The sequence below is a fragment of the Cydia splendana genome, chromosome 16 (assembly GCF_910591565.1).
Source record: "Cydia splendana chromosome 16, ilCydSple1.2, whole genome shotgun sequence".
Lineage (NCBI taxonomy): Eukaryota > Metazoa > Arthropoda > Insecta > Lepidoptera > Tortricidae > Cydia > Cydia splendana.
This window is the reverse complement of record NC_085975.1, coordinates 14,691,485-14,707,029: the sequence shown is the minus strand read 5'-3', so window position 1 is coordinate 14,707,029 and position 15,545 is coordinate 14,691,485. Positions and strand designations below refer to the sequence as shown.

General features: G+C 36.8%; 1 protein-coding gene across 10 annotated transcripts in view; it reads left to right on the top strand.

The window, feature by feature from the left end:
• The window catches only part of LOC134798418 (transient receptor potential cation channel trpm), a 407,980-nt gene that overhangs the window by 343,846 nt on the left and 48,589 nt on the right, over positions 1-15,545 (top strand). For all 10 annotated transcript variants that reach the window (XM_063770838.1, XM_063770837.1, XM_063770836.1 and 7 more), the window contains exon 10: positions 5,091-5,280. In XM_063770838.1, the coding sequence (XP_063626908.1) occupies positions 5,091-5,280 (190 nt within the window). The remainder of the gene's footprint in view (positions 1-5,090; positions 5,281-15,545) is intronic.

The following is a 15,545-nucleotide window of genomic DNA, read 5'->3' as shown; positions in this document are numbered from 1 at the left end:
GACCAGTCTACCAACATACCGACAAAAACGCCAACTCGTGCCTACGCTCACTCGAGAGAAACCTCTCGACGTTCCAAAGCCTTCTACCTGTCATCTCAGTTCAACAACACGCCAATAGGTGGCGTTACTCTCTACGCAACTTTATTTCAACAATGCGCCAATAGACGGCGTTACTCTCTACGCAACTTAATTTATTTCGTTACAACGAAATAATACGTAGCTCAACATTGCTAATCGATTTTATACAGGCGTCTAAAATAATGAACTATAACGCTGCAATACGTCTTTCTGGTGTCAGGGTCCGACATATATTATAAAACTATTTTAAAATATACATATAAATACCTACACGTTTTAATTTGTTTATTTTTTATTTAAAAATGAGGAGAAAATAATATGTCTTTATGCCGAATAACATTTAGATGTTGACAGTAACATCGATATATTTTTTTGTCGATAAAATATTTTGCTACATCACTTTCGTATAGATGCCCCGAGTTATCCCAGGTATGCTCATATGGAACTGTTTAAAGCATTAATCGTTAATGCAAGTTCAATTGTTTTAAACTTTTTATTTTCAGTGTCCGTTTTGTTTTTTTTTTTTACTTTTTTTGTTACTTCCTCGCTAATTCATAAAAAGTGAGCATGGAGCCCATAATGCCTCAATATCCCATAAACCTAATTTCATTAGGAAAACAATACAGGCTCAATCATGGTCTAATAAAACATGGTCTTCCATTCCCAGAGTGACACGCGATTACGTCACAATAACATTGCCACTTTATTTCAACATAACATGTTACATGGGTACATTATACCTATGGTAAATAAGTTAAAATATTTCTTTATAATTTTATAATTTTCATTTATATGTATTTTAGCTTAAATTTTACAATAACACGTCATTTTTAATTACTCGTTAGCAATATCTTCCGATTCACGAAAGAAATTTCAGACTTTCGGGTAATTCTGTTTATACTACTGGCAACACAGGATAGCGCTGTGGACATTTGACAATTCGGATCTAGATAACTTCATGCCCTGACCGTCATCCTTGTCGAACGCGTGTTAATTGTTATTTCCTTCTCGCTCAGTGTCAGCAGTCGCAGTGTTTTCCAAACTTTTCACGTCGTAAGCTTGGTAATTAATGTGTAACTGTGAATTAGTTTTTTAAACGTTTGTCTTGTATAGATAAATAAAGTTTAATTTAATACATTAGATTTGTTTTATTTTACTATGTTTCTACATGAATAACTTAAAATTAATGCCGTTAAAATAATTTTCACCGTTGGTTAAAATTCTCCCACATTTCAAAGTTTGAGAACCTGTAAACAGCATGATGACGTAGGCGCGTGTCAGTTAGGTCATACGCGAATCTCGGAATGGAGTACCAGGCGGAGTATATTATTATACCATGGGCTCAATAAACCTTTCAATCCTTTCATCAATCAAAATGTCCACGCATGACAAATAGCATTATCGGCTTCGGCTTTCTCTTTATTGTCTCTGGTTTACTCGATAAAATATATACTGGGTAATGGTCATAATGTATTGTTTGTCCACATTTTCGTTAGTCATAATTTTGTTTTTTCTCAGAAACTTTCCAGGATTGCCATAAAACTAACCTAACGTAACCTATCTATAGGATAGCCTTACGAAAATCCAGAAAAGTTAACGGTTTCAGAATGGGGTTGGCAAATTATGTCGATTACGTGATCTCTGACCGAACTCTGAGGGGTGAATATGTAAGTCATACTGAACAACTTTTACAATGGGGTCAACCACGAAATCGCGAAAAAAATCTGCTGTCTCATACATTTCGGTGAATCAGAGTCAATGTGAAAACATATAAAATAGCAGATTTATTTCGCGATTTCGAGGTTGGCCCCATAGTAAAAGTTGTTCAAGATGACCTTCATATTCACCCCTCAGAGTTTGGTCAGAGATAACATTATCACTCTATAAATATTAATTAACATTCCATGTAGTAAGTAGTAAAAAACAAGATCCGTAAATAAAAACAGGTGGTAAATGTGAATATTTGGGCTGACAGCGTATAGCTAATAAGCTACGATTTTTGAAGAGAACACTTCTTTAGCGGCGCTGTGCACTTTTTGAGGTGGGGAAAAAATTTTAAACTCGAGACAACGTAAGGCGTAAGGAGCAACCCTCTTTCTACCGCGGGCCAAAAATTTATGCCTGAGCCTGCTGATTCGTTTAGGCGGCGCAGGGCGCTTGTATATGACTTAAATGCCATCTAGTGAGTTTCCCTCAAACTGGTATTAATATAACTGTAGTTCTCACAGTGATGTGCTTAGGGGTTTCAAGTAATGCGACGAGATAACGGTAGATGGCGTTAACCTCAATTATACATAGTGCTGCAGACATTTTGCACTAGATGGCGCTGTTATTAACATTTTGAGTTACAATGTCGTTGAGTTTTCACTTCTGCCGGCACTCCCGGAGTGCATCCCGTTTATTTTTTTTCAAAGCGCTTACTATATTTCGTTTTTTATTGTATTATAAAAAGGTAATCAATCTTAACGTGTAGATATTTTAAAAATCAAAATAACGAATTTTATTCTGGCTCAAATATCAACGATAGTATGAGTAGGTACCTAAAGATAAAATGTTAATTTTAATTTATATTAAATTCCTCTGCTTAAGCCCCCGTCTTTGTCCAATCAGCTCATTTCGAAGAAAACTACGAGCTTTTCCTATCTTCTTATAATCTTTTATTCGAAAACCAATCTTACCCTATCGAGATTGGGTTCAAAATTAATTGGACAGCTTGAAACTGATTCGATAGATTCAGAGATGCCATTCCAATCGTTTAGTTAGTACGGGCAAAATAGTGTAGAGTTAGACCAAGATAAGTCTGCAGCGATTTTGATAGCCTAGAATGTACAACTGTTATTTTATAAATCGACGTATAGTGCTAAACACGGCCCAATCGAACAATGCTTATAAGATGTCACACCCATACAATACCGATCTGTCAATGTCACAAGCGACATTTCTTTAACCAAAAACGTCACTTTGACACTGACGTATTGTTATTGTATTGGTGTGACATCTTATAAGCATTGTCAGGGGTGCGAAACTCCTGACTTCGGCCAAACTCGGCTCCACTCGGCTCAGCATTGCTCCGAGCAATTATTAGGGTTGGCACCACTTGACTTCCTTTTGCGTGCACGACCACAGATAAGATAATCACTCGAATTTTTACAACCCTAAATAGCCGAAAGGGATAGTGCCATATATTAGAAAGGAATAGCATGATTCGACCCTGAACCGCTGTCAAACTTCGGTTTTGTAGGAAGTTTCCTTTCTGTACGGCAGTACTATTATTTATTCTGTGGCATTGTTCGAATTGCGCCGTCTAGTTTTGTAGGTATTACCAATTTTCACTATTACCCCGCTTCCGAAGTTACCCCGATGCACCTTACATTGGTTCTTCAAACATATTATAGCCTCACTCGTACTTGCGCGTTCGATGACAATACTCGGTTTGATATCTTTGGCTTAACGGAGAGCGGCCTGTCTTTAAAATCGCGTTTGCAATTACGGTTTACGTGAAATTCTACTAGATTTTAATCGATTTTGTTATAACTATTTATAATATATACCTAGTTGTTTATGTATTAAGAGAGCAGAAATATTATTTACTGCTAGTCCTAATTTTGTGTACCGAGGAAGGTAATCACTTAATGATTTGTGCCGGTTTTCCCTTGCCACTCACGTAATGGTTTTCTTGGAGAGTTATAATGAGGTTCGTTGATCTGTTTTCTCATCTGGAATTCTGTATAAAGGATACCTTAACCTATAACTCTTAATTTCAATGAAATTATAAAGTATAATTATATACAAATTATAGAGTCCCTAGCATAGTCAGTAAAGGGGCCCACAGATTACCAGTTCGCCGGACGATATCAGCCCGTCAGTTAATCGTAAAAGGTGATAGTTGCGAACATCTGACAGGATGATATCGTCCAGCGAACTGGTAACCTGTGGGCCCCTTTAGAGACTGAAAAGATAATTTAAATGTATTTCTCGTTATATTTATTTGTGTCTCCACTGCTGAAAAAACAATTGCATAATAATATTGGTAGGTACCACTCGTGACATTGACTCTGAATCTATTAATGCGCTCAAGATTCTATATTAAAAACATTAGCTTGCCCAGTATTCAAAATAAGCTTCCGCAACAAAACCTACCTTGCTCTGTTGTTGCACAAATAACTAGTTTCATCTGATTCCAACACAAACAGTGCAAAGTTAATTTAATTTGCAGCGTAATAAACCTCAGTTACAGCGCTGCTACGAAGGAAAACTAAATTCCAAACCCTGGAGGTCGATTCTAATTTATACAATTGTTATGGGTTTGAACTGGTTTTGATACAACCCTGACGATCGTCCGTCCATCGTAGATGTTAGATGTAAACTGGACCAACCTTTTAACAGTCATCCAAGTCTTTTTCTGTTATTAGTTCAGCGTAAAGAGGTATTTTTGCTTTCATAATATATTTATTTATCTCTTACTGGTCTATAAGAGTGCCCCACCGATAAGAAAAGGCCGCGGCTCTTTCCCGCCATTTGGTTCTATATCCAATTCAGTGTGTGTCTTTGCAGAATGAATCAAGATCGTCCCGCCAACTCCGTTTCGGTCTTTCTCTACCCTTCTTCTTTACACTTCTTCTTCGTTAGGTACACTCTTTACAGAGTGGTCGTGGACATTATCTTATAATTTAGTACTAGCTATAGCTTTCTTATAACTTACTTACTATTTCAGCGCATTGGCGTCCCTTAGCTGTAATGCTGTAAAATTTTATTTCAACAAATATCAATCTCAATTATGTAAATTTTTGAGAAACTTGCTTAACGACACGGTTCCGTGAGCATTCGCTTACTGTGGCCGACACACTGGCTTTGATTTGGTGGGTCCATCTCATTTGCGATCTTCCTCTAACACTCTGACACCTTCCACTCTTCCTCGCACAACCAGACGATCTATGGCGATATATGAATAATAAACGTTGTAGGTAATATCATTAGGGATGGAAACTAACATACTCTTTCTTTCTCCACAGATCACGGTGTTCAGGATCCAAGAACGAGCCGAAGGCGGGGAAGTACAGGAGCTGGACCAGGTCATCCTAACAGCACTGTTCCGGGCACAGCACTTGTCTCCCAGCGAGCAGCTGTCTCTGGCTCTGACATGGAACAGGGTGGACATCGCGCGGTCGGAAATCTTCGTGTACGGACAGGAATGGCCTCCAGGTGAGGATCTCAACGAGGATAACAATGTTCATGGGTTAGGAACAGATGGTGGTGAAATAGAGATGGATCAAGTGATATTAACAGCACTGCTCCGGGCACAGCACTTGTCTCCCAGCGAGCAGTTGTCTCTGGCTCTGACATGGAACAGGGTGGACATCTCGCGGTCGGAAATCTTCGTGTACGGACAGGAATGGCTGCCAGGTAAGGATCTCAAAGGGGATCACAATGTTCATGAGTTAGGAACAGATGGTCGTGAAATAGAGATGGATCAAGTGATATTAACAGCACAGCACTTGTCTCCCAGCGAGCAGCTGTCTCTGGCTCTGACATGGAACAGGGTGGACATCGCGCGGTCGGAAATCTTCGTGTATGGACTGGAATGGCCGCCAGGTAAAGATCTCATAGGGGATAACAATGTTCATGACTTTCATAAGTTAGGAACAGATGGTGGTGAAATAGAGATGGATCAAATGATCTTAACAGCACCGTTCCAGGCACAGCATCTATTTCCCAGCGGGCAGTTGTCTCTCGCTCTGACATGGAAGAGAATGGACGCGGTCCGAGATCTTCGTTTACGGACAGGAATGGCCTGCACGTAATAATATCAGCTCGGATGATAGTGTTATTTATCTAGGAACTTGGAGTGACTTAGAGCTAAAGAAATGACTTCTAGATAAGATTTCATAACTTTGAACTCTTCTCTTAAATATATAAAATTACATATACTCCAGTGCGTAGGAACAAATTTGTGTAACTAACAATTCATAAGAGATATTAAGGAAAATATTTAAACTTTAAAGTCAGCACCATTTTGAATTTATAGGACCGTCTTCACATTGTTTTTATCTTTTGGTGTGTAATTTCATTCATTAATTTCGTTCCATTCGCCTTTAAATTGAAACATGTAACGAACCGGACTATTGCTTGTAAATTATTTCTCCAAAATGTTTCCTAATCTCCTCGGCTGGTTAATGAAAATCCAACGCCAGGGAATAGACACTAAATTGGAATAACCGTACAAGTTCTTTTTATTCGGCGGAGGAAATACTATCCACAATATCACACGGCGAAAATGTTAACTTTCTGAGAAAATAAAAAGTTTTTGGCTAAAATTTAATTTTTGGTACATTTTATGTAGATTAGGAAATATCTTCTTACTATATTGGTGCAGCGTGTGTAATTTCATTCATTCATTCATTTACGTTCCATTCGCCTTTAAATTGACACATGTAACGAACCGGACTATTGCTTGTAAATTATTCCACCAAAATGTGGCCTAAAATTGCTCTGGCTAATGAAAATTTATCCGACGCCAGGGAACGGACACTAAATTGGAATAACCGTGGAGCAAACACCGGAGGCGCCGGGGCTTTAAAACAAACAAACAAACAGATTTGTTAGCACATAAGTAAGGGCAGGTGAAATGAGGTTTTGTTTTGATAAATCAATTAGGGATAAAAATCGATACTTTAGAGTTTTAAAATTAAATGTAACGAAATCTTTTCGATAACGCCTTTACGCCCAGTACGGTTTTGATTGAAAGACTCGATTTAGTATTTTTTTTCGTAAAGAACCTTTTTGAAAGTTCACATGTTGCTTATATGCAATAAAATGTTTATCGAATACGGTTCATTCTTGAGGCTGTGATGAAACATACTAGTTACGTTTTTGACGGTAATTTGAAAATAGGAAAAGTGGGCTTTGCAAAAAACTATTTAGTCGGTTTTGGTAATTGGAGTGATAAATTTTTTTATGATGCATCAGGTTTTGACAAATAAACTAACAATTAAGTTAGGTAACCTAACCTAATTGGATTTTTTAATATATATTTTTCAGTAAGAAATATAAACACATGCAAACTGCTACTACTAAAACGCTTCTTGCTGTACGGTGTCTGTGTAGTGTGAAAACAAACATCGCAGCGTTTCGGCAAATACACGGCATGTGATGACGGCTGCTTTACGGTTATGCCCGACCCGCGTCTGACGTATTGTCATGTATTATTCCATATTTAATGTAGCAGGAGGGTGTCTGTTCGGTTACCATTCATAGATGGCAGCACATATTGGTACAGTCAGCAGCAATAGTTGCTAAGCGAGCGAGGTGTTCAAAATGATCTTGACGCGACTTTATTGTAAGAGAATAAGAGCGCGTCAAGGTAATTATGAACACCTCGCCCCCCTAGCAACTTCTGCTGATTGTACTATAAAATATAGCACGGTTGGCAAACTATAAATAACAGGTCTGGCACATCAATCTGTCAGAAGAAACAGGCGAGAAACTGAAAATGTGTATGAGGTTCGATTCGTCGCATCCACAACATTATTCTTAAAATTTGCGGCATTTTTCTACTTACAAATTTGGTTTATGGAATATAGGTAGCTATAGGTAATAGGTACTTATTTAGTTTGTAATAAATTTTAAGTATGCTCGCTGTACACTTATTTATTTTTTCGTAAGCATTAAGCACAATGTCTAGTTTTTAGGGTTCCGTACCCAAAGGGTAAAAACGGGACCTTATTACTAAGACTCCGCTGTCCATCTGTCCATCTGTCCGTCCGTCCGTTGTCCGTCTGTCTGTCACCAGGCTGTAACTCGAGAACTGTGATAGATGTACCTATTTCTGTTGCCGCTATAACAACAAATACTAAAAACAAAATAAAATAAATATTTAAGTGGGGCTCCGACTCGCACTTGGCCGGTTTTTATTTATGTAAACTGTTCTAACATTAAGTAAATACTTACTCGACAAAGTAAGATCAATCTGCAATGTTTACCGCTCCGGGTCTGGCGTAAATATTTAGGAATAAAACCTTAAATTCCTTATTGTTGAACACCGGTTGCACACACGACCTTCACGGCTCCGTGATACATGAACTCGGGTTGTTCGCCCTTGTCACCAGCTGCAAACTTTGCTTTCAGAGTTCCGCCGTCAAATAACATGTTATCTTTAGGGTTTATGCTGTTCGCAGAGCTTAAAGACACTTAAGTATAGCCTGTCCGATTTCTAAGATCAACTTCGCCATACATTTACTATGGCGTACTTGATTTTAGAAAATGGACGGACTACGTATACAAACACCAACACTCTTAACTGTCCATCTGTGGACCTTATGCGTTTTGTAATAAGGTTTACGAACTGTCAGTTAACAGTGTCGGCGATGGTACTTTGTCTTATATATTATATTTTATTCTCAAGCCGGCAATACGCCTATAAAAAGGTCTTTCTTCTGCACTAGTTTTTACGAAAGCGACTGCCATCTGACCTTCCAACCCATGAAAGATAAATGCAATACATTCATGAAAAGGAATGCATTATGTGGAGTCTTGTCTATCCAAGTTCTAATACACTAAGGCCCACTTGCACCATTCTACTAACCTGGGGTTAACCGGTTAAACCTGGAGTTACCATGGCTACCAGTACAATTTGACATTAGGTTAACGGTTTAACCGCTTAACCCCGGGTTAGTGGGTTGGTGCAAGTGGGCCTAAGTGTATTATCTATATTTTATATTTTTCTCTTTAAAATGATATTTGATGCTTTAAAAATATTTGTTATTTTCTGGAATACGAGTAGGTATATCTTAATATGAAAAACACAACGTGCATTCGATACATTTGTAACCATGTTACAAACCAGTTTAAACGTAATATATAGTTAAGTACTTATAGGTATCTACCTACGCTAGCACATCGTCCAAACTACTCCATCAGTCCATCACCAACCAAAACTCCTATTTCGAGTGTGTACTGTCTCTTCCGAAAATATTTTTTTCCAGATTGATATTTTTGCCATTCGCTATTTTTACCATTTTACTTTTTCTCGATAGCTTCCTTTTCCGAAATCATATTTAACCATTCGCATATTTTCCCATTATCTTAATTTTCCAATATCTTAATTTTCTTATAGGTTTTCTAATCATTCGCATAATTTCCCACTATATTTCATTTGTTTATAATCACGGAAGACAGAAAATAGATAGGTGCGGCGACGAGCGAAACAAGGAGGAGTGTGTTAGGTGAACTGCGAGCAAAACAGTGCGCATATTGAGAATAAATAAAATGGTAAAAATTGCGAATGGCAAAAATCGCAATCTGGAAAAAACGATTTTCGGAAGAGAGAGTACACACTCCCCATTTCGACGTACCTACTTACCTACGTTCTACTGCTATAAATGCACTGCTATAATATAGGCACTGACTACTCATAGTACTAAAAGGCTGAAACTATGTTTCCCATGCCAGCTCAACTGCAACATAATTATATTAATTACCTATATACTGGAGAGTTCACAAACTCCTTTGAATTTCTTTGATGAAAAATGATGCAGATTTTTTCATCGATCGATGTTTTCAACTAGAGTTAGACCAAGGAAGGTCTACAGCGATTTTGATAGCCCACGCAGTGCAAGTTTTATTATTATTATAAACGTCATAATTTCGTAGAAGTTCGCTGCAGACTTTTCTTGGTCTAACTCTACCTATCAAATAAGAGTAAGTACCTAAAATAAGTGTTAGTTGGTACTTACATCTTAAATTATGTGCAAATCATGTTAAAGATGTCATGAAAATACTTCCAACATAAAGGTATCCGTACCGAGTATCCGTAATATAAAAAATCTCGTTATATATCAAACAATATCTCCTTTATAATTACATTCAAATTTCTAACGGGACGAAAATTAAAACCGAACAAGTTCAATTACGTTAGATTTCACACACGGAACCCTAACTCACTTTGCATGCTTCGACAGTCTACAAAAGTTCCTCATGAAATGATAAAACGACTTTGGCATCAGGTGTCTTGCCAAGCGAATTTGAAGGAGTCACTTGTGTTGACGTTATGATAAAACAAATGGAACCTTGTTAACAAAGAGGTAAGATTGAAAATGCTGTAAATCCCTTTTACTATGTTGCTGTAAATTACTTTATATCATCAAGTAGTAGAATACCTTATTGAAAGAGACAGAGGGAGTAAATTGCCGTGAGTTGATTGTTTCAAGGACATTTATAGGTACATTTTGAGATAGCGTTCCGTCATAATACGGGGTGTAATTTTTTAGGTGATACAAGACATTAAGACGCGACTGAACACATTCTCATTCAACTTTGTTATGAGAGCATTATATTTTTCAGTCCATACGCAATTTAAGTAGGCAACCTATGTGCAATGTGTCAATGGGAATATTATCTATCATTTATTTCTTATCAAATATGAATAACAGATTAGGGTAGGGTAGGTAGATATTTCTTATAAGTTTATAACGTATCTTAGACCATCATGTAAAACTTTGCAATATGATTGGTCAAATATATCAAGACATTTTTATTTGATAGAGCTGTGCAATGTCACCTCAAAATGTTGAGAGAGTGTTTCATTTAAAACATTACTTACGCTTTCATACTTATTATTTCGTTTTCGATGGCCGGAAACTACCGACTCACTCATTCAACCATTCAGTTGAATAAACTTGATTGGAAATTCGTATGAATTATTGAATGTGAATCGACTCCAATATTTAATTATTGGCTGAAAAGCAACGGTCTGTGATAAATATAAATGATTTTACGGATATACTGTAGGTAAAAATAAAAATTTATTTTAAAGTAGAATATCCGACTGCGTTAGATGTTAGGTACCTACCTATGAAAAAAAAACATTTATGTAATGAAAAGTAAAAAAAAATATTTATTTTCAGATTCCTGAGATCCATAGATTGTTAGTTACAAGACACTTATAAAACTACATTAGTAAACTTAAAACATAATAAAAATACTTATTTTCTAGGTCGTAAGACATGAAGGTCGGTATCAAAGAATATAATACTCACTAGGAGAAGAACGGTAACTCCATACAAAAAAATGTCCCCAACTGTTTATACGTTTATACTAGTGGCGCCGTCGTTGTGTACCAATGGAACTAAAGTTGACAACCGGTTTAGCCTGGCGGGTATTGGTAGGTATAGGTAGTAATTCTGTTGATAAACATATTAGTTATCTTCATATCACGAAATATATGAAAGATGCAAATATTACCCCTTGTTTGTGGTATTATCAATTGATTTAAATAAAAGGCATATTTATGTTTATAACATTGTATTATTTTATTTATTAAAAAAATGTTTTACATATAGAAATATACACTGAAAATTAAACCCTGACAACTTAATAAAAAAATAGACATTAATAAAGCACATTCACAAAGTTTTCAGTATAATACAAATATCTTTAGGCATGCCTACCTATTACACTTTACACACACAGATACACTACACTTTACACACGGCATTTTACACAGATTTCCAACTTGTATTCATACATTTCTTCACGGTTAATTAATACGCTTTCCAGATGCGTTATGACGCGGTTCCTTCTGAACCCACTAAAGCTATGAATTTCACTCAAATATGTATCTTCAACAGCCGTTGCTCCGCATTTAGCACATTTTCTATGTGCATTGCTGTAATCCATGTAGGCACAGACTTACAAACAGAGTCTTAATTGGTAGTACCGCTACATTGTATTTATTATTTAAAGATTTAATAAATAAAATTTTCGTTATGAACTTTAACCACAGCAGTTGGACAGAGTCATTGACAAATATATTTTTTTTATTATGGTGGGTAGACGTACCTACCCTCCAAATATTTTATGAACATTGATAAAGACAGTTGGAAGCAAATATTCATTATAAAACTTAATCGCGTGTAGTTAAGTTTTAAGTATTTTAAGTCCCGTTTTACGATTAATAATGTAAAAAAATCGTGAAAATTTAAATCTTAGTTGGGAGAAATGTTGCTGTAGAAAAATGTTTTTATTTTGATTACTGGCAACTTTTTCTAGGAGGCCAAAGCACACATAGAAGCTTCAGGCGCATACATGCGCAATTATTTGGGGACATAACTTTCTTAGGAAGTGAACAGGCCTTGGTCGGTATATCGGCGGAGAATATCCGAGTCCCACCTCTCTGCTATCATTCTCAGGATGCTATTTGAGCTCCCCCTCATCCGCATCACCACAGATGCCGTCTTTTTCCTTATATATAACTTGAAAGTATTTATTATTCATTTTATAGTATATAAAGTATATAATCGAGGTAGACTAAGTGTTTTTTGCCGGTGTAGGTACCTACATAAAACATTTATACTCACCATAATGGTCTTGAATGGTTTGAATACCAGTAAGGGAACTCGTAGGATAAGGGAATCCTATCATCAATCACGAATATTTTGTTTCCAAGTTCTGGATGTTTCTCTGTATCTAAGTAGGTACATAATATTAATTTATTTAAGGTTGTATATCGTCGCCTAGTACCCGTACAAGCTTTGCATATTTTGGAGCTAAGTCGATCTGTGTAAGATTATCTCCAAATACCGTTAGGTTAGGTTAGGCCCTATTCATTTATTTAAGACAAACTGTGGATAGCATTTTTTATTTCCCTTTACTCATCGCCTTCCAAATCGCATTGAGGCAGAAAATCAAATATTTAAATACCTTCCGTCAATCACAGACAATAACGAATTGCGAATAAAAGTCGTTTCAAATTACAAATCAAAGAAATTTAAGATCATTTATTCATAAAAACATGTCAATACAGAACAAAATAACAACAAAATTATAACTTAAGACTACCTATAAAGCTTAAGCCTAGTCAAAAAGTCCCCCTCGAGTCGTCCCCGGCGCAAAGGTACCCAGCCGCGTTACCACGTTGAATGGCGATGGACAACCTTTACACCAGTACGGTTACCATCAGTTTGTCACTGACATAAACGCCGTCGAGAACGTAATTTACTTTCTATACATCTCGCTCGCACTCGCATATTAGTGCAAACGGGATGTATAGAAAGTAAGTTACGTTCTCGACGGCGTTTATGTCAGTGACAAACTGATGGTAACCGTACAGGTACGAACCCCTTTCTCACCACTTTCCTAATAAAGGCAATAGCCTCCGACCCCCAGACCCCGAAGGGGTGCAAAATAATCACTACCGTCTAGGGCCGCATATTTATCCCGCATTTTGCCCGCGGCAAAATACGAATTACAAATTAATTCGGTTTAAAGATTCTTTATTCTCATAAGAATTTGTACAATTCACTTAAAATGAGAACTTAATTATTAAGTAAACGCCATCTTAATCCCACTGGAAAATATTATTGAGAAACCATTAAGGAAAACGATCAAAGGTTCCTGAAAATTTGCGGCAAGCCTATAATAATTTCAGAATTTTCATTATTAAATGGTTCCGTATTCTCAACGCTAGCGCTAACGCGAGCGCACTGTGGAACGATGTCATACTTGTGGATAGAAATAGTAATTTTCTTTTCTGTTTTTTCGATGATATTTTCTAATGATGTTGACAAAGAATCGTTAAATTTGGAAGAGATACTTTTTAAATTTATTCTCAAAACCCTTACTGATTTTGTAGATTATTCTTATGACAATAAAAACAATTCAATTCAATTCAATTCTTTATTGATAAAAATATAATTTTACATGTCAGGTGCATATATGCTTAATGCTAAGTCTTATAATTAATTAATTATTAGATTTATTTACATAGTTGGACAGGCAAGGCTGAGCCCGCGAACTAGTAGTTGTTTATTAGATAAATTAATGTGTAAGTATAATATTATAGTATTATCCACTTGGTACAGTGTTAGGTCTCGAAAAAGGCATCGATTGAGTAGTATGCGTCAGACGCCAGTTTAGATTTAAGTTTTTTATTGAAACATAGGTCGCTGGTGGTTTGTTTCAACTCCAGCTGGATTTTATTATATACTTTAGGTCCTACCGTATGTATACACTTTCTGGACTTGGCAAGTCGCGTCTTAGGTGGATTAAGTTCGATAGGCCTCCTGGAACTCGCACCTCGGGCGTTGCCATGAGTCGGAAACAGTGTGATGTTGCATCTTACGTATTTTGCCACTTCGAAAATGTATAGACACGGCAGGGTAAGAATTCCTGTTTGTTTGAATAGTTCCTGGGCTGGTTGGTCCCATGGGACGCCAGATATGCACCGAATTGCTCGTTTTTGGAGTTTGAATGGCCTTAGTCGGTCTGCAGCATCGCCCCATAGGTCGACTCCGTATCTTAAAAATATAGCCTACAATAACCATTGCTCGCGTTTACCACCGACAAGGTGGGCCGTTAGTTGTCAAGCGGACCCCAGGCTCCCATGAGCCATGGCAAAATGCAGGGTTAACGCGAGGAAGAAGGTGGGTATATAGGTTCTCGATGGTACGTACAATAGAGTTCACATCTTTACAAGAAAACGTTTCATAAATGTACCGGATGGACCTTGTAATGTAACAGGAGTAATAAATTAAACTTAAGGCTGCACTCCTCTAATTGACCAACATTTGTTTAGCGCATTTTAAAATATCTTGTGTTTCGAATTTTCACATTTAAGATAATAATTTTGTATGAGTAATAGGAAGTGTCATCGTTTAAGAGTATAATCTATGATTTTAATTATTTGCTCGTGTACAGGCCACACCCGGTATATTTTTGGAACGTTGGCTTGTAAAGATGTTCGTGAACTCGACCGTACAAAAAATATTAAAAAAAAAAAACCGGCCAAGTGCGAGTCGGTCTCGTGTTCCAAGGGTTCCAAGGGTACATGACACAATTTTTGACAATGTATTTTTTATGTGAAACGTGTGTGAAATGTCTTGAAAAAATCCGTAGGGGTCGGATTTATAAGTTTGACTGCACAGTTCTAATAGGTTTTCCTGTCATCTATAGGTAAATAACTATTTTGTGTATTTTTTCAAAATTTTAGACCTAGTAGTTTCGGATATAAACTGGTGGTAATTTTTTGCCTATTTTCTTGAATTACTTCTAAATTACTTATCCTAAAATTATAAAAAATAAATATTTACAGGCGGACAGACAGACAGAACGCACGAGTGATCCTATAAGGGTTCCGTATTTTCCTTTTGAGGTACGGCGCCCTAAAAATATTCTAGTATCGTATCGTGGTTGGACCAGCAACCTATATTAGTACATTATTGTCGAGGCTCGGAAGTAGCTACTTGCAGGCTGAGGATTCGTTTTAGACGACCTTGGGAGTCCGTTTAATTGAATCCGAAGCCAGCAAGTAGCCTTTCAGCCGAGTCATATATAGTGCTTTTCTCAAAAATGGTGCAAGAAATATAGATATAATAGAAATATTTTACAGAAGCAACGTCCTTTCGTATATATTTTCACAGAAAAAAGTAGAAACAATTGAAAAGGTTTGCTTTGCCGCCTTTTTATTTTTTAAA